A 19,154-nucleotide genomic window follows, 5' to 3' on the forward strand; every position below is an offset into this window, starting at 1 on the left:
TCAGAGTTTTATCAAAGGCTCCTGCTGGAGCCAAACGTCCTCTGGCGCTGAATTTCCCGCTGACCTCCAAGGCCTTGGAACCCTCGTCCGACCCAAGACCCTACTAAGTCCGGGCTGCAGGAGAGTGCGGGCAGTCTCGACACACAATAGAGCGCTGGTCGGAGGTGCGGGTCCAGGGGCACCCCGTGTACCGGGACACCAGGCTCCAGGCTTGGGACCCGGGCCCAGTCGGACAGCCCCTTCTTCCTGGGAGTCTCCAACCCCGTGAGAGGGGCGGGCTCGGAGGTCGTGGGCCAGAACCGGACGTGGGTAACAGGGACCGTAGCGGAGAGAGAGGGGCGGGCGGCATCTGAACCAGGGGGTGGGGGTGGCAGTGGGGGCGGCGGCATTCCAGTTCTCGCGAAGTTTAGGCCTGGGCGGGAGGCGGCGGCGACTCTGCGGCGGGTGCGGAATGCGCTCGGAAAGGGAGTGTGCCGGCGGCCCCGGGGCGGCCGTTGCTGCGCGGGGCCAGGGCTGGAGGGAGAAGCCGTCGGCTGCGGAGGTTCAGTTCCGCCGAGAGTCGCCGCGGCGAGAGCCAGCATCGCCGCTGGCTTTGTCCTCCAGCTGTGGGAGCAGCACAGGCAAACCTCGCGAGAAGAGGACAGTCCTGAGCAAGGTAGGTGTGCGACAAGGAGCGGGGGCGGGGTGAGGACGGGGCGATGCAAGCAAACTTCGCGAAAGGAGGAACGTGCTTCGCAGGATAGAGCGGAGCGAGAACAGGTTGTGCGTGAAACCCCGGAGGAGAGGAGTTGACTCCTACGCAGGACCGGGGTGTGCGAGGACAGGAGCGGGGTGGGCTGAGAGGTGCAGGCAAACCCCGCCAGAGAAGGAGGGATTTCCGCGAGCTGAGGCGGGACGAGGACGGGGTGGTACGAGCAAACGTCTGGAGAAGAGATTGGTCCAGACCAAGAGGTGGAGGCGGGGCGAGTGGAAGTGCGGGGTGGTGATCGGGAGAGAGAGAGAGTGGGCGAGGCCAAGGGGTGGAGTTACAGTGGAGGGGGGGAGACCCAGGGTGGTGCGTTCCGTGGGTGGGTGGGTGGTGTCCAGAGCTGGGCAGGTGGGCGGAGCCGGGGCGGGGCCGCTGGCGGGGGAATCAGCACCGCGGACAGCGGCCGGGCAGCGCTGCCGCGAGCAACTCTTACCGCCGGAGACAAGAGTTTTCAGCACCCTCTGAAACGTTAGTTCTTTATGGATTGGGAAGGAAGAAAAGTCTTTTCCGCATGTGGAGCTGAGACACTGGGTTCACCAGCGAGGGGCAGTACTGTCCACAGAGCTTTGGACCGCGGCCTGAGGGGGCACGAAAGGGGAGCGGCGGCTCGCCAAAGGTCCTTTCCAGTATAGTGAAGCCAAGAGAGCCTGGAAAGCTAGGTGGCGCGGTGGGAGAGGACCCGCGATGTGGACACTGTGGACCGGAGGCGAAAGGTGTCCAGTGCAGGCGGAGTTCCTCTTGGCAGAACCAGCAAATACACCGTTGGTTTGCTACTGTTGGTAACAAAAAATTCCAACATACATACATTCCCTGCGTGGATCTTATCTTCTACTGTGGGTTATCATGCAGAGAGAATGCAGGAGCTGTTATGTTTCACTGGGGGCACAGACAGTACCTGTCATGTGAAGAGTTGTCTTGTAGTAATGACATGATTGCATGAAAAAGAACTGTTATGCTCAGCCTTTTCTGACCTCACTGATCCCTTTTCAATTATTCAACTCCCATTAACCTTTTGACAGCCATGTTGTCCATATATGTGTTCCTAAAATGTGTGCTTTTGAAGGTTTATATTTTCCTCTGAGCATACACATAGGTCACCAAGCATTGAAATAATTGAAGGTTAGTACAGTAAGAGTGAAACAAAACCCAGCCAGCCTCCTTTCCCCAGGTGGTGATCCGGCGCCTTCCTCCCAGCCTCACCAAAGAGCAGCTGGAAGAGCAGCTACACCCGCTGCCTGCACACGATTACTTTGAGTTCTTTACTGCAGATCTCAGGTGAGCAGCTGTTTACCAACATTAAGAATCTGACAGGGTCGGACGGGTGGCTCAGTTGGTTAGAGTGCGAGCTCCAGGAAATGGGGCTGCCGGTTCAATTGCCACATGAGCCAGCGAGCTGTGCCCTCCTCAACTAGAATGAAGTCAATGAGCTGCCAGTCAGCTCCTGGGTGGCCAGATGGCTCAGTTGGTTGGAGCCCCGGCTCTAAACCACAAGCTTGCTGGTTTGACTACCTCAAGGGATGGTGGGTTGTGCCCCCTGCAACTAACAGTGGCAACTGGATCTGGAGCTGAGCTGTGCCCTCCACAACTAAGATTGAAAGGACAACAACTTGACTTGGAAAAGTCCTGGAGATACACACTGTTCCCCAATAAACTCCTGTTTCCCTTCCCCAGTAATAAAGCTGAGAGACATTGTCACTTGCTGGCAAATTACTATAGATAATAGAAGCCATCTCCACTTCCATTTTTTTCCCCACAGGTACCCAGAAATTAGTGCAGACCTTTATTTCTGCAAGTTATTTCTAAGTAGGCAGATCATTAAATTCCTGTAAAATAGATTTAAAATATGCCTCCACTAGCACCACCATAGTCTAAAAAGAAACACATACCATTAACAACATACTATTTCCTTATTGTATTTTGCACATCAATAAACCTTATTTCATAAAGCTTTTTAAAGTAAATTGTATTGAGGTATAAAAAAGTGAATATAATGGATATATAACTCATGAATTTTCACAAATGAGCATGCCCATGTAACTTAACACCAGATAAAGAAACAGAATATTCCAGACCCTAGAAGCCCCTTGTACTCCCTTCCATCACTAACACCCAGACCCCACTCCGCCCCTCTCAAGTTGTATCTTTTTTAATTCCCTTTTACAGCTTTGTAGTTAGATGACTCTGACAAAACTTCTTACTTCCAAATCTCTCTTCATTAACAGGGAGCACCAACCTCAGGTTAGACCTTCAACAGGTGACAGTTCATCAGTGATTTAGTGATTTTTCACTATGTTTGTATCATTCTTTATTATCATTATTATTTTTATTTTCAATATCATGAGTTCCCATTTATGGTAGCCAAATAAACTTTCCTTTTGAATACATTTAAGTAAAAAATGTCAGTCCATTCAACAAAAAATACCACTAATAGGTAAATATAGATATGGTTAAAAAAAACATAAAGATGATTTTCAAATGACTAAAGTTTAGGAAAACTGGTACAATTAAAGGAGAACAGATGCTGGACTAACAGAGTGACTCAGATTGGAATCCTAGTCCCACCTTTTAACTAACTGCACTCCCTGCAAGTACCTAGTTTCTCTGAACCTCAGTGTTCTCATCTGTGAAATGGGTTTGAAAGTTTTGCCAGTGAAGGAAATTGGTAGGTCAGAGATACCAGAGAAAAGTTTAGTTCTTCTGTAAACCCTGTAATATGTGCTACAGTAAATCATCCTATAAAACTAAAACTGTTCGCTAAATCAGTAAAGACTATTTTACAATATAACATTTTCTTCTATGCTTGAATCATAAGTAGGTTGTTTTGCAGCCATGATGAATGATTAGGCATGACCGTTGAAGAACCTTGCTTTTGGTTTTCAACCCCTGAGGACTAACTAGTATTTTAGCTCTGGCTCTGTGCAGTAGAGAAAGTGACCTAAAGTGTCTCTCCTAAATCATTAAAGAGATCTCAGTTAATGTTTTGTTTGCTTTTGCTCAAGAATATCCAGATTGTTGTGATTTGTGGTGAGATGATTCTTTGGCATAAAGGTTTTATCTGAAGTACTTTGTTATATTTAGACAAGGAAAAACATGGCAAAATTAAAGAAGCCATATTTTTTACTAACCATTTTCACTGTTATTTCTTATTTCAGTCTTTATCCTCATCTCTACTCAAGAGCATACATTAATTTTAGAAATCCTGATGACATCCTCCTTTTTAGAGATCGTTTTGATGGATATATCTTCATTGACAATAAAGGTTGGGTCAGCTTTTTTAAAACTCTGTTGTAATCTCTAAGTACATTAAGTTTTGCTGGAATGTTTGTGAGTTTTAATTATGAAGTTCTCAATCTAAAATAATTGCGTAAATTTAGATTGTTATTGTGATGGTGTGCTTATGTTAAAAATTAAAATTCTATAAGCCAAAGAGTTCAGCAATTGTGTAATAGTGACAGCCTATTTATGTATTATTGTCACAAGTTTTTCATATAAATGAGCTTTCTGGATAAGTGACCTTTACTTTTTGATGACCCCACACTAAATTATTTTACCCATGTTTGATAAAAATTTTCTAAAATGTGTTATTTACTTATATTAAACAGAGTTAGCTTCATAATTGTACCATGTCTGTCTGGTTTCATGGGGGAGGGGATTGTAATAAAGAACATCAGCTTTTGATCCTGTTGAACAGCATTTCCTGCTGAGACAGTGATATTTACCTCTACACTAAATATTTCAAATTCTCTTATTTTTGGGTTCTGCTTTTGATACGTATTTTTTCTTTTTCCTCCTTCCCCTCCTTCCTTCTGCGTCCCCCCACCACTCCGGTTCAAGCTCTTGTTTCTCAGTTTAGTTGTGTAGGACACAGCTCCCTGCGAATCGGCGACCTTGGCGTTAGGAGCACGGCGCTCCAACCACCTGAGCCACCAGGCCGGCCCTCTTTTTCCTCCTTTTTTGTCAGGCTGTCAACTGTTGTGTTCTCTGCTATAAAATCTGTACACTTGTAATAGCACATTATTTTCTGTACACCCCTCTCCAACCAAACTCGTCCTACTCTATCCCACACCCACTACTGATGTGTTTCCTTTCCCTCCACTGAGGGGTCACAAACTAAAAAAAGTGGTTAAAAGAGTGACTCGGCTGAGGCCAAGAGATTTTTCCTGTGAGTCAAAACAAGTTTAATGCTTGAACTATAAGACATTTGTGTTGAATACTCTTTCAGTAATTCATTAAAGTGCCTTTTTTCTTTCTTTTTAAAAATTGTTATAATACATGTAACAGAAATTCACCATCTATATTTTTAAGTGTACAACTCAATTTTTTTAAGTATATTCATGTTATACAACCAATCTCCAGAACTCTTTTCTTCTTGTAAAACTGAAACTCTGTACTCATTACACAACAACTCCCCATTTCACCGGCTCCCCAGCCCCTGGCAACCATCTTTCTACTTTCTGTTTCTATGAATTTGACTACTCTAGGTAGACCTCATAAAAGTGTAATCATACAATATGTGTCTTTTTGTGACTGGCTTATTTGATTTAGCATAAAGTCCTCAAGGTGTATCATTATTATTCTAGCATGTGTTTTCCAGATAAATGAGAGTTACAATATCATAGTCACCTGGTTATTCCTGATAAGACTAAAAGTGATTATTCAGTGGGTTTGGTACGGAGGTAGAGTGTTTCATTTGTTGGTAAGCATATAGCAGCTGTCTTGGTGGCTATTACTGTGTGTATATTCCCCCCACATGACTACAAAATGAATTTCTAGTGACTTTTATTCTAAACTTTCTTATTTGAAGCAAATCTTACCTGAATATTATGTATACCCTTTGAAGCCCCCTCTTTTAGCCAAGTGTCTCTTCTAAGCAAAGTAATTTCTTTGCACTCATATAACAGATCGATAATTGAATTAATCTTTTAAAAATTAAACATTTTCTGTGGGACTAAGAAACCTATTTGTAGGTATTCTATGATAAACTTTTTGGAGGGGAGATCAGGTTTATTGAGGTATAGGTTACATATGGTAAAACTTACCATTCTAAGGTATATAATTTCATGAATTTTGAACATAGTCTGTCATATAGTTACCACTACAACAGAAGGAATTGTTTTATTTAATAAATAATTGCTCCTCCTCTGTTCAAATCATGATTTTGACATGCTAAGGTTGCAGTAACTTGAAAGTATAATTAAATTATAGTTTAAACAGTAACATTATCATTGTTATGCTCACTCCTTCATTATGCTAGATCATATTTTGTTTTCCAAAATGAATATAGTAGAATTTCAAAATGGTTTTTGGAATTGTTCCCTGTGATAGGCCTAGAATACCCTGCAGTGGTAGAGTTGGCTCCGTTCCAGAAGATAGCCAAAAGGAAGCTAAAGAAAAAAGATGCCAAAACAGGAAGCATTGAAGATGGTGAGTCCTTTCTCAAAGGCTGGATTATGGAGCTACTGAGTTAAATATACTGATCAATTGTGAGTTCTCGCCTATATATGCGGAAGAATGTATGTTTTTTCTTTTTTTCTTTTTATATTTACAGATCTAGAATATAAGAAGTTTTTAGAAACTTACTGTGTGGAGGAAGAGAAAACTAGTACCAATCCCGAAACTCTTCTGGGAGACATAGAGGCAAAGACAAGAGAACTTATTGGTGTGTTTTCCTCATTTCTTTTCTTTACTTTATTAAGGCATGGATTTATAGAGTATGCATTTATTTCCTCTTTTCACGATTATCATAAAAAATTGACACTTGTGACAGGCTTGGTAGAAATGTAGACTATTTCTTAGTTTTGAGAAAAGGATGGCAAGATGGAGGCTTGGGAAAACATTCTGAGCGTCTGTTGATGGAGCGCACCTGAGTTATCAGTGAATTCGTTTGTTTCAAAGCTATGGCGAATGAACAGTAGAGAAGATATTTGAGTGCTCTGTGCCTGGCTGCATCGGGAAGGAACATTATGTCTCAAAGTTGAAGTCCGTCATCTTTGCAAAGAGCAGTCACAGAAATCAGATGCTTGATTAAGTAGAAGGTTATCTTGCTGCTGCTATTCAAAAAAAAAAAAATAAGCCTCCCAAGCAAGCCAAGCAAACAAGATAAACGCAACCAGATCATAGAACCCGGTTTGAAACAGGCCTTTACCTGCAAGTGGTGTATTTTAGAAATGGTTATCTCCTAGGAGCAGTCCCCCAAAAGTCAAGAGTAGACATGAGACACCTTTTTCTGTCATCAGACACTTTGATTGTAGCTCCCAAACATACCTGTAGTGTCTCCTGTCCTGTCTGACTCCACTGAGTGCCAGGCCTCCCCACAAGGCCCCGTCTGTGCTCACCCGTGAAGAATTGTAGAATAGACATTACACTGTTCATAATTTATCTTCTTATTTGTCCATCTCCCTCTACATAAACTCTCTTCTCATTTTGTCTCCCCGCTCCCCATCAGAACTGTATTTTTGTCTTTGTAGTCCCAGTACATTGCTTGGACAAGTTTAGGTATGTAGTAAATGTTTGTTGAGTAAATTAGTAAGAAAGGTCAACATTATTGAAATATTCTTTATTTGTCTAATAATGAAGTTTTTCTTTTATAATAGTGGATTTAACATGTTGGTCCAAAGGACTTTTAATCACTAAAGTAAATACTTATTAAGATGCGCTTAGGACGCATTTGCTCATTTTTATTTATCGTATGTTGACTGGGTACCGACTCTGATCCTGGGCCTGGGGACAGAACATAAATAGGATGCACGAGGCCTCTGCCCTCAGGTACCTGCCTTTCTAGTGGGGCTGCCTATGGTAAACACATGCAGAAATCATCGAGCTTCAAGCCAGAACATTTCCATACGTGGTAAGTGCCACAAAGGTCATGAAATGGATGATGGGATAGCGAGTAAGGCCCGTATTTGAGCTGAGACCAGCTGTGCTAAGGTTGGAAGTAGAGGGAACTTCCAAAGGCAGGGGCTAGAAGCTGGCGCTTTGGGCCTGTAGGAGCAGGATGCACCCCTGTATGGTTAATACATGGTGGACAATATGCAGGCAGGTGGGCACATCACGTTGGGCTGGAGGATAAGAGGTTTGGATTTTATTTGTGTGACACCAAGAAACCACTGAGGGAGTGACATGGCCTGATTTATTTTGCCCATCACTCTGATTGCTCCATATATGATGGATTGTGGATACTGAGAGGAAAACCTGGGACTCAGGTTAGGAGGCTCTGGCTATAGTCCAGGGAAGCTGCTTGAATGAGGCCGCAGAATCAGCATATATTTTGGAGGGAGAACTGACAGGACTGAGTGATGGATTGGATGTGGGAGGTAAGGACACAGAAAGAATCAAGGCCTCCAGGAGTTTGACTTGAGATTGGTGGGTTATGGCATCGTTACTGACATGGGGAGAAATAGTATTGTAGGCAAATGGAGTTTTCACTGTCAAACATGTTAAATTTAAGAAGAGGTAAAAGAAGCAGCAAGTTACAAATTATATACAGAACTTGCCTTCCTCCCCGGTCCCATTTGGTTCCCACTTTGTTTTAAATGCCCTCATAGACGATAGCGCAGGAGAGTGGCAGGATCTTTCACTTTGGGCAGTTTTGAGACATCCTCGTAGTGGTCAGACACACACCTTCCAGCAGATTCCAGCTGTCCTCCTGCAGAGGAGGGACAAGTCTGGCCCACTTCCTGATGCACAGTAGATGTATCTTAATTATTTACTGAATGAAATAAATGTGACTTATTATCCACTAGCCCAGGACGAGGCTACAGAGCCTTGTTTCTGTGATTCCTGTTTCTGCTCATTTAGATTTGCTTAATCAGGCAACTCATGGTGAATTGCTTCTTTCTTTTCTTAGATTTTGGCTTTCAATGGATTCTTATGATTAAGGGTAATCAAGCAGGGTTAAATGGAAATATTCACTCTGAAGTTACGGGTTAGTGCAGTGGCATATCAGGATATTTAGAGCAGACAGACCTCCCAGCTCTGAATCCTGCCAACTATGTGGCCTCATCCCGAGCCTCAGTTTCCCTGTGTCCTCATGCATTGTTTTGACAGTGCTTAGTGAGCAACGGCTCTCTGCTCATGGTAACAGTTGCACTGTTGCTTAAATTAGTATTACATCATATGGTCATGGATCCTCTATATAGTAAATATACACTTTTTCTGGTTTGTAAAGCTCTTTCTTATACAGGGTCTCATTTTTCCTTCACATCGATATTTTGAGGGTAACAAGGCAGGTGTTTTTTGGGAGAGGAGGGAAGGCAGCTGGGGGTTCGGTGTCAACTGCTTCACCCACCAAGGTAGGTCTCGCCCTTTCCTTTGCAGAACTTCCACAGTGCAAAGCAGACTTCTCACTAATTGTGACTTGCCTGTTACAAAGGGAATTATCTGTGCTAATCCTAAGCCAGAGTTGGTGGTTAACGAGTATCCAGGAAGGGAGTGGGCCCTTCTTGGCCACCGTACCTGTGACGAAACCTGGGCATCTGCACCGTGTCAGCTCTTCACTGTGGCCGGGAACCTTGGGCAAAGCTCCCCTGCTGGATGTCATTTGATACATGATGTTGGGGTGTTCAGGGGTCCTCAGTTCCAAGTTAGAAACCCCTAATTTGAGAGCCAGGGGCTCTCTTATAATTTCTGATTCATTCCTTATCCTCAGAATTCCGGAAGTGACATGTGGGTCTTCACATGTGCACCCAGGGATTCTTCCTTCCTCCATTTAATCTGAGGTCTCGTTGACCTGTGGAATAGACCCAAACCACATTTCACCTTCCCACCTAGGTCCTCAACCAGCGCTATGGGCAACACATGCCTCTCGGCGCGTGTCCCTCGGGCAGGAGCACCTAGAGGCCTGCCTTACCTTTTGGCACCGCACATCCAGGTCCGGTCAGACAGGTCAGGGGCATGAAATTGAGGATCCAGTTAGAGCTTGTGGGGACCTTCATTCCTGGGTAGTTGGTGCTTTTTAGATCAGCAATGCCACATGGAGTCATTTTTTAAACTTTTTTGCCTGGTTATTCTGATTTATAGAGTATATATTGTAAGAAATTACTGGAATCTGCATTGCTTAAAGCCATTGTCTGGAGAGCAGAAAAGGAAAAAATTACAGAATATGTGTTGAATCAATGTGAATATATAAAATATGTAATGATTTAAAATATCTACAAAAATATGAAAATATCCATAACATTTGGGAAGTTTAATGTACTCATTTTTACTTTTATACCATCTTTGTGAGTAATGTGTAAGACTCCATTAAGAAGCAAAAATTAAATGCCTACAGTGTGGAAAACTGTTAGTACCTCTAAATTACTTGACTTTGTCGTGAGAAGAAGACCCACACACCTAAAATGTATGCTCATGTAAAGGTGAAAATGATAATATTCTTCCCCTAATTATTTTAAAGGTTACATTGAAAACAAGTATTTAAAATAAAGGAAAAATCTTATTTTCAAGTTAAATACTGCCTTACAATTTTTGTGTTTTAGCTAGAAGAACCACACCTCTTTTGGAATACATTAAAAATAGAAAATTAGAAAAGCAGGTAGGTCTGGCCTTTTTCCTGATGAATATCCTTCCTGTTTCCACCACATCCATGCAGACAATTTATACACATACTTTTCTACCTATTTAGAGAATTCGAGAAGAGAAGCGAGAAGAGCGAAGGAGGAGGGAGTTGGAAAAGAAACGTTTACGGGAAGAAGAAAAAAGAAAGAGAAGAGAAGAAGAAAAATGTAAGAGAAAAGAAGCAGACAAACAAAAGAAAACTGCTGAGAAAGAAGTAAGGATTAAGGTAATTTATAGGAGACCTTTCAGTGTCAGGACTGAATTGAATTGTAGGACACCAGCCTGTATTGAGCTGGGGGAGTAGTGTTGGAAGAGACACCACACACGTGGTTTCAGAAGTGTTATGAGTAAGAACAGTTCATAGTTGCACGAATTATCTATTGGATGGATGGATGGAGACACGTACTATTGCACTTCCCTATGGTTTGCATTTATTATAAGCGTATGTTACTTCTATAATTTTGTAAAAAAGATCGATAGTTATCTGAAATGAAATGTTTAAATTCACAGATCCCACATAGACAGAATAAGAACATATACACTGGTAATATAATACATACTTTTGATGAGAAGAAGCTTTTAGTCTTTTGCCTTACATTATATGTGTTTCTTAAATGAACTCATTTAGTCCAAATATGTCTGTTTATAATTTTGCTGTACTGCAATTTAAAATGTGTTTACTTTTGTGAGAACAAAGTTCTCAGAAGTAGAGCTTCGTTTATGTTCTACAAACTGAGTCTACCTGTGGTACTTAAATTTCAAAGAGTAAGCGATATAGGGAACTGGGAGGAAGGGCCAAATAAAAGGCATAGCAACCTGATAAGTCTGTTTCAAGAAAGAGAATAACAAGACTTTTTAAAACTCTAAAACTGTTCCAAAATTCATCAATATAAAGCAGCCTTTTAAAAATTGGCTTTTTCCCTTATTACAAAAGTAATATGTGTTCACTAAAAAAACCACTAGAACCTATATATGAAAGAAAATCATTTCAATTTTGCCACCTAAAAATAATCATTACCATAGTGTTGCAAACATTCCAGACATTTTTCTCTGTGTGTGTATCAACGTAGAAATAGAAATCAGAGCATTCTTTTTGTAACACTCCTTTATTCGTTAATACGAGCGTCGATTCATCACATTAACTATTCTAAATCATTTTTCTTAAGTACAAAGTCTTTAATTGACTGAATGTTGCCCTAGGTATTTAACCAAAAACCTGTTCATTGGACCTTTATCTTACATTTTTTTGCTGTTCAAACATTTGGGCTCAATATTGTTATATATTTTTAATTATTTATTAAACACCCTCTTTTATGATATTCTCTTGAAGTGATATTTTATTAACATTGTAATTTCTCAGCTTCTTAAGAAACCAGAAAAAGGAGAGGAAGCAGCCACTGAGAAGCCAAAAGAACGAGGAGAGGAAATTGACACTGGAGCTGGGCAACGGGAAGCCTGTGCTGGCTGTGCCGTCGTGAAGGCCAGGCCCTGGGAGAGCAGGTTGGAGGAGCGCAGGGAAAAGTGAGCCCCACGCTTTTGTTCCTTTGACCACATTAAGTGTTGCTGGATTGTCATCAAGTCATACTCATCTGTCCTTTGTCAGCACGAGTGCTTGTATTTCATAATAGTCTTGGAATTCTTGAATGCTTGTCCTTGCTTTTGTCTCTCTGTGGTCATGCTGGGAACTTGTTAAACCCATGTAGTCTGCAGCCTCAAGTCTGTGTTCGAACCAGGGGGAAATATATCCTTCTTTTATTTCTCTAACTATGGCTTCTCCTTGCCTCTTCCTTTGGATTCCTGTTATTACACTTGAGGTTTTCAGGATCTTCTTCCCAGTCTCTTTTCCTTCATGATTTTTATTGGTTTATAATTTTGCTCTGTGTTTTGAGATACCTTGCCCATTTGATCTTGCAGACCTCCTTCAATTTGTCTATAGAATTGTCAATTTGAGAACCCAGTCTTTTAGATGCTGAAAGTTTTTTATGCTACAGGTACAGAATTCTAAGTGCTGTCATTCCTTTGTTGGAGTTGTCACCCCTGTAGTCCCACCGTGGAGTCTTTAAAACTTTTTTGTTTATTTAAGTGTGTTTCTCCAGGACCCATCAACTCCAAGTCAAGTAGTTGTTTCAATCTAGTTGTGGAAGGTGCAGCTCACAGTGGCCCATGGGGGGATCGAACAGGCAACCTTGTTAAGAGCACAGCGCTCTAACCAACTGAGCTAACTGGCCACCCCCCACTGTGGAATTTGACCCACAGCTATGGATCCCGGTGTTTCACTAGCCTTGCCTCTCTTTCTTTGGGGGGTCCTTAGACACACAGGTCTTTGCCTGTTCGTGACATGAGCTCATGGAAGGAGCTTAGGCAGGGCTTCTCTGGGAATGGGACGGAAACAGCAGGGTCCTGAGAGAGACTAGCCAGATGCTTGTCAGGAGGGGGCCCAACCTCCCCTCCTGCCCCTGCCCATGTCCACAGGGTTTGGTCACCTTCCCATAGTCAGTGGGGCCACATGCAGATAGGCTTCTTGTCCCCCTGACCCAGGGCCCATGCACTGCATCTGGACACCCTCAGAGCTTCCTGGAGCCCAGGCTGCTCTGCTCACAGGGATGGCTTGGAAGATTCGACTCAAGGGGAGATGGCAAGCTCATGGGATTAGGCTGCTGCTTGCCCAGGATCACGTGAATCTGAATGACTTCTTACTGCATTTCTTGCACACATGGTTATGTTAAAATTTTTTTGTTTTTCTCTTTTTGGCAGTTCTGGTTTATTGGTTTGTTTATAATATTATGCATGATTATCAAGTCGGTGATCTGTTAGCACTGTGGTTTATGTTACAGGTATTATTTTTATTGCTGCCGATACAGCAGTGCCTTTATCATGTTTCTGGCACCAATTCATGCTTTGCTTACAGATGTTTTATCCCTACCGGTCCTGCTGCTTCTGTGTATGGGGAGCTACAGATGGTGTGTGAGGACTTTTGCCTGTGGTTTGGGGAAGGAAAGACTTTAAGAACTAAATGAGCTTACCTCTCACTTATTTATTTACTATGCACTTAATAGTTTGACATATGCGTAAATATTATTAAATTTCAGTTAATTTTAGCTATGTTTGGAGCAGAAACTAAGCTGTCAGTATCAGCTCTGTGTCATGATGGATGTGCATATGGGCAACTGGGATAGTCAGTCGTCCCCTTGTCATCTGATCTACTTTATCTGTCAAAAGGGGTGATTATATTTACTTTGGAGGGTTACTGAGGATTAGAAAAATATGTATATGTGGTACCTTAGCATAGCACCGAATACATATGTGTTATTCAAGTATAATGATACATATTGTTAGTACTATTTATTCATCTTTTCAACTTTTTTTATTGAATGCCTGTGGTGTGCCCATCATGTGCAAACTTGGCATAAAGTGATGGGTGTGGATTTACATATTCTCTGCCTTTTCTGGAGTTTACAATCTGGAGTGGAAGACAGGTAATTGACAAGCGGTTTACATAAAGTTACTGATAATTTGTATTAAATCACAGGTCACAAAATGACAGTGATAAAGAGCAAAAGGATATGGAGAGAAAATTGCGAGAAAAAGAACTTGAAACACAAAGATATCACGTGGATGACAGCAGAAAGCTTAGAGCTCACTATGAGTCTGACAAGCTTTCAAGAAGAAACGAAGAGCCGAAATGGGGGAAAGGATTCACCCCCGACAGAGGGAAGACCGGGAACCAGGACAGTGGCACCCCTGTGGAAGCGGCAGAGAGACCAGGGAGAGAGCAGAAGAGTGAAGATGGCCTGGCACCCAAAAAGGAGCGCGTGGGAAACAAGGTTCTTTTATTCATTTAGGATAATCCCTCATTTATCCGTCTGTACTAAAAGTAAAAACTGTACTTCTGTAGGCTTATGACTGCTTTTCCAAACAGAAATTCTTTTATTTAACCAAAAAAGGAAAATCTACACCCGTGTCTGAGGTCCAGGATCTCACACTCTGACAGTGAGAAGCCTGCCCTCCTCACTGGATCCTGCCTTGGCTTAAGGAAGTCGGCTGCCCTAAGAGTCTGCGTTTGCTAAAGCGGTTATTCTTGTCTACTCAGTGGGCACCAAGTGCTGAATGTCAAATCCAAAGATAGAACCAGCCATCATCTTTTCTCAGAGAATCAAATAGTTTTCACCAGGCAAAAAAAAAAAAAAAGCTTTAACTTAGTATAAAACTAGCACATTCATATCATTTGCTTGAGAATACATAATGGTATATTATCAGATTTACCCCTAAGACAGTAAGAAAAATATTAATGACATTTCATGGATCTTTCTTTTCCATTATGAACAACATCTGATTATTAATGGACTGTCAAATGGCTCACAAACACCCATAAGTTAGATCAGCACAATCGACACAGGGCTGAGCTTGTGCACTTAGCCCAACAAAACAGCTTTTCTTTCCTAAGTTGGAGGTTAATTTGTATTCAGGTCACTTTGTCACAGAGAATCACTATCAGTGGGATCATCTCCCTTCCTGGGCCAGGCCCCATGGTGGTGCCACCCCCACAGCCTCACCTCCAGGGGAGCCCAGGGGACCGAAGCTGCCTGGGTTGCAGGTCACGCCCACCTCCCACCCTGGCCCTGACCACCACTCTCTGTTCTCTGTCACAATGACTTTGTCATTTCAGGAATGTTGTACAAGTGGAAATAAGAGTAGGTAACCTTTTGAGGTTGGCTTTTTCACTCAGCGTGATTCCCTTCAGATCCATCCACTTTCTTACGGTATCAGTGATGTAGATTTTCTAAATGTTTTCAGTAAAGGCGAGGGGGAGCTCCAGAAAAGCCAGAACCTTCTAACTTCACCCTTGACTAGTCATGTCTGTATCACAAACGGTTTCTGTAGTTGCCTTAACCTCAGGTACATCAAGGACAACCATGGGTCTCATTGGTGGCGGTTGTTCCCATGAATCCGTGTTTTTCAACTGCCTTTTTATTTAGCAGGAGTGAGTAATTTGGGTATTTGCACGGCTTTAGATGTGGGCGCTCATGGTGACTCCTGTCAATTAAATCTGCAGTGCTATAAAGATGATAATGGGCTTTGTGAGTGATAACGCCTTTCTTACCAGGCCTGGCTCTAGGGTCAGTTTCAAGCACTGTCTGTACACACAATTACCCTGGTGAGAAGCAGAGCCGCGCTTGTTGGCTGGGAGAAGGTGGCCTGTGGAGCCTGCGTCTCTGCCTACACGGGTTCAGATCCATGGGGCCTGCTGAGCCCTTTCCCACTCCTGTCATTGACTGGGCTTGTATTAAGGAAAAGAACATTCTGATAAGCACAGGTGGTTACGGTGGGGCCTCCACACACATCCCAGGAGTGGGTAAAGGTGAAACATCACTGTCCTTGCACTCTAGGTGGTGTGGAAAGGCTAAGGCTGCACGGCTGTCACACTCACAGGAGGAAGGAGTGCTGGGGCTGAGGCGGGGCTTCCTGCCTGAGCTGCACACTGCTCTCCACTGAGCTGGTGGGAGGCGTTGCTCCCCCACTCTCCTTGAGCACTGGTTTCCCTGAGAGGAGGAGTGGTTCCCATTGGGACGACAGGTCTCAGCCTTCAGAATCATTCTGGCCTTCCCTGGCTTCACTGGCTTCATGCCCGGAAGCTATTTAATTGCATTTCATATACTTTAGTCTTTTTTTTTTTAATCCCACCACCTCTAAGAGTTTATTTGTTGATGGGTTAGTATTTTCTATACAGGAGACAGTTCAGAAATAATCCACACAGAAATTGCTTCTTGTGAATGTTAATAACTGTTTAGTTTAGCACTCTAAAAGCTAGCTCTCTCTCAGGCGCCATGCCTCATTTTGTTTCAGACCTCAGGTTCGCTGCTTGGCAAGTTTGAGGGATTGAGATATGTGTTTGACTTGTCGTCTCTCAAACTGGGAGGAGAGTGCCATGACTGTACTATTTCCAGAGAGTGTTCTAAGTTTGAGCAATTAACGTATTAACTGTCTTTATTTTCATGGATTTTTTTTTTTTTGGCCTCAAAATGATTGGTTTTTGAGATAGTGCTGTGAAAAAAAGGCTGATTTTTAGCTGCAAGACTGATAGTCTTTAGATAATTGGGATCCTCAGGCCCTAGAAATAGAAGTGTTGCTCCTTCATTGCCAGCGTTGGAAGAGTAACCCACCCTTCTGTTATGGCAGGACCGGCCGGCCTTGCAGCTGTACCAGCCAGGGGCTTGCATGAGAACACGTGAACGTGCTGGAAGATCGTCCGAGGAGGGCCATGATGGGAGGAGGGCTGCCGCAGAAGATGCAACAGGGGCTGGTGCCAAGAAGAATGAAGAGGCCGAGTGAGTCAGCTTGCATGCTGTGCTTGTGACAGGGGTGAGCTCCCATTCCAGACTCCATGGATTAGAAAGAGCATTCCAGAAATACATAAATTAGCTTGGAATACAACCGGCAAGGTGAATTTACTCCCTACAAAGACATTAGAAACTAGAAATACAACGGTGGCATAGAAACAGTCTTTTAAAAATTTGAGCAGAGTTTTCTTAGATTTTACCATTTGTGGTGTAACCAGTGTATATCATTTAGCCAAAACAGAAAATGATCTCCTTCAGAAAGTAGAAAAGTGTGACCAAACCAGGGAAGAACTTGAGTATTGTGTCAGTATGAATTCTGAAGCACTTTAAACGTGTTGTAGGAATAACTTGCATTTTACATTTTACACATTCTATGGGAATCTGTATCATTGTGCTTCTTGTTGGTTTTATGTGAGCCATCGTTTCTGGGAAGTGAGCAGCTCTCATTCCATTATAACCTTTGTAATTCAGCCACTTATGCGCCTTCTGTCATAAGATTCCAGGAAGTCTATTGTGTTGTATTCCCTCTGATAGGAGACTTAACACTATGTAAAGCCCAACAGCTTTAATTGTTGCTCTTTTAACAACTTGGCTACTGATTTGGTGAAAATAGTTTCACAGTCTTTTGATGTGTGTGCTCGATGATGGCTTAAGGATTACTGAGAAAACATAAATAGCATGACTTTGGGACATGGATCACTTAGGTGCAGCATCTAGGGTTTTCCTTTTTGTAGTCTGAGGTAGTTTTCAAGTGACATGGAGCTTTCTGCAACTGCATTCTACAGTATTGTTTCCTTTTAGTCAAATTTTTAAATGTTATTCTTGGCACCATGCTTTGAACCATTTAGTAAATAAAAATTTTAGTAGTTGTGGATTTGAAGTCCAGTTATGGTACTTTTCCTACATAGAATTTTACACAATGAAATTTTGCTTTTTAAAACATAGCTTTAATTATCTGAATATTTTGTTGATTACATCTGTTCCTTATTAAATATGAAATGATTGTAAAAAAACTAAGAATTACTCACTTGTCATTAAAAACATCTGTGATTGTTGGACAGTTTTATGGCATTGTTGTGTTCTTGCTCTTGACTCCTGAGCTCCAAGAATTTGGCGGGGGAAGGGAGAGAAGGACTTGCTGTGGACTCAGCAAGGTCCTGTGATCCAGTGGCGCCAACCCTGCCTGAAAAGGGCTGGATAGTGTGTATTTTACACTTTGCAGGCCATGTGGTCTCTGTTACACAATTTACACTAAATTGCTGTTGTTATGAGAAAGCAGCCTTAGACAATATATAAATGAATGGGCAGGGCTGGTTCCAATAAAACTTTATTTATAAAAACAAGGAGCAGGCCATATTTGACCTGTAGATCATATTTGCTGACCCCTGCTTAGAGTATGAATCAGACTGGATCTCATGAATAGTGAACTGCTGTGGTCCTCGCTGCTTATTTTGGCTTTGGCCTTGAGATTTCCAGACCTGAAAGTCTGGGAAGTAGTAAATCTCATTTCTAAGGCCCCCATTTTTGTTCTGTTGGTTTGTCGGCTTACTTTTTTTGGGTGGTGGGGGGTGGTGATCAAAGACCTGCAGGTCTTAGTTCTCATTTTCAAAATTTGTGGTGTAAAACAATGATACTTATACATTTTGGTCTTAGGAACTCTTTACAATCTTAAAAATTTTTGGCAACCCCAAGGAACTTTTTATCAACTAGCTTATATCTATTGATATTATGGTATTCAGAAATGTTTAAAGCACAAGAATACATAAACACATGTTCCATTTACTGGCAGAGTAATAACATCACTGAACATCAGGTAACCTCTGGAAAACTCAACTATACACCCACGAGAGGACCAGAGCGAAAGGTGAATAATGTCTTAGTCTTACTGTAAAAGTAGTTTTGCCATGGGAGGGACCAAGAGGGTGACAGGTAGGTTAACACACTCTTGCCATAAACCCCAATCCTGGTAACACACTGTGCAATCAGAAGGGAACCCCAGTTCTCAGGTGTCCTTCAGGAGAAACCTAGAATCCTCACACCTATCATCCAACGGTTAAGGCTCCCACCTGAGGGATGAGCCCCCAAAACACCTAGCTGTGTAAGCCAGTGGGGCTTGCATCATTGAGACCCACAGAGCTATTGCAAACACAGAAGCAGTAATGGGTGCTGTGAGTACTTGCTGCTGTTATCACCCCAGGGCTCCGTGCAGAGGGAGCAGAAAAACATGTCCATCTCCTAGTATTTCCCTGGAAGAACTTTGACTCAATACAAGCTGCTGCCAGAGGGGGGCCACTTCTAATTGGCACACATCTAGGTACCAACTGCAATCCTCCCTGGAGCCTGACGCAGCTGGTGGGCACTCTCCCTCCCTCCTCCCTCCAGCTTGCTCCAATGATAAAACCAAGTCTCCAGCATCTCTCTGGATGAAGCTTGTACATTTTTCTGGTGCATCAGCTTTTGTAGCTGCTGCCTGAGGGACAGCCCTTGGAACACCTAGCTGTGATATACAACTG

The 19,154-nt window shown here is 42.7% G+C and overlaps 1 protein-coding gene across 3 annotated transcripts; it reads left to right on the forward strand.

The window, feature by feature from the left end:
* Positions 1-387: 387 nt before the first annotated feature.
* Positions 388-17,704, forward strand: UPF3A (UPF3A regulator of nonsense mediated mRNA decay). 3 transcript variants are annotated; one of them, XM_074329573.1, is made up of 10 exons: positions 388-655; positions 1,917-2,023; positions 3,901-4,007; positions 6,074-6,172; positions 6,297-6,407; positions 10,225-10,280; positions 10,371-10,517; positions 11,664-11,824; positions 13,833-14,127; positions 16,481-17,704. In XM_074329573.1, the coding sequence occupies exons 1-10, from the start codon at positions 452-454 to the stop codon at positions 16,631-16,633; spliced, it is 1,440 nt and encodes a 479-aa protein (XP_074185674.1). In that variant the 5' UTR covers positions 388-451; the 3' UTR covers positions 16,634-17,704. The 3 variants fall into 3 exon arrangements, with proteins under 3 accessions (XP_074185674.1, XP_074185673.1, XP_074185675.1); XM_074329572.1 differs by having other exon boundaries at positions 389-655; positions 10,371-10,529; XM_074329574.1 differs by lacking the exon at positions 388-655 and adding an exon at positions 1,577-1,639 and having other exon boundaries at positions 10,371-10,529.
* The last annotated feature ends 1,450 nt before the right edge of the window (positions 17,705-19,154 follow it).

Source organism: Rhinolophus sinicus, linkage group LG04, assembly GCF_036562045.2.
Source record: "Rhinolophus sinicus isolate RSC01 linkage group LG04, ASM3656204v1, whole genome shotgun sequence".
Lineage (NCBI taxonomy): Eukaryota > Metazoa > Chordata > Mammalia > Chiroptera > Rhinolophidae > Rhinolophus > Rhinolophus sinicus.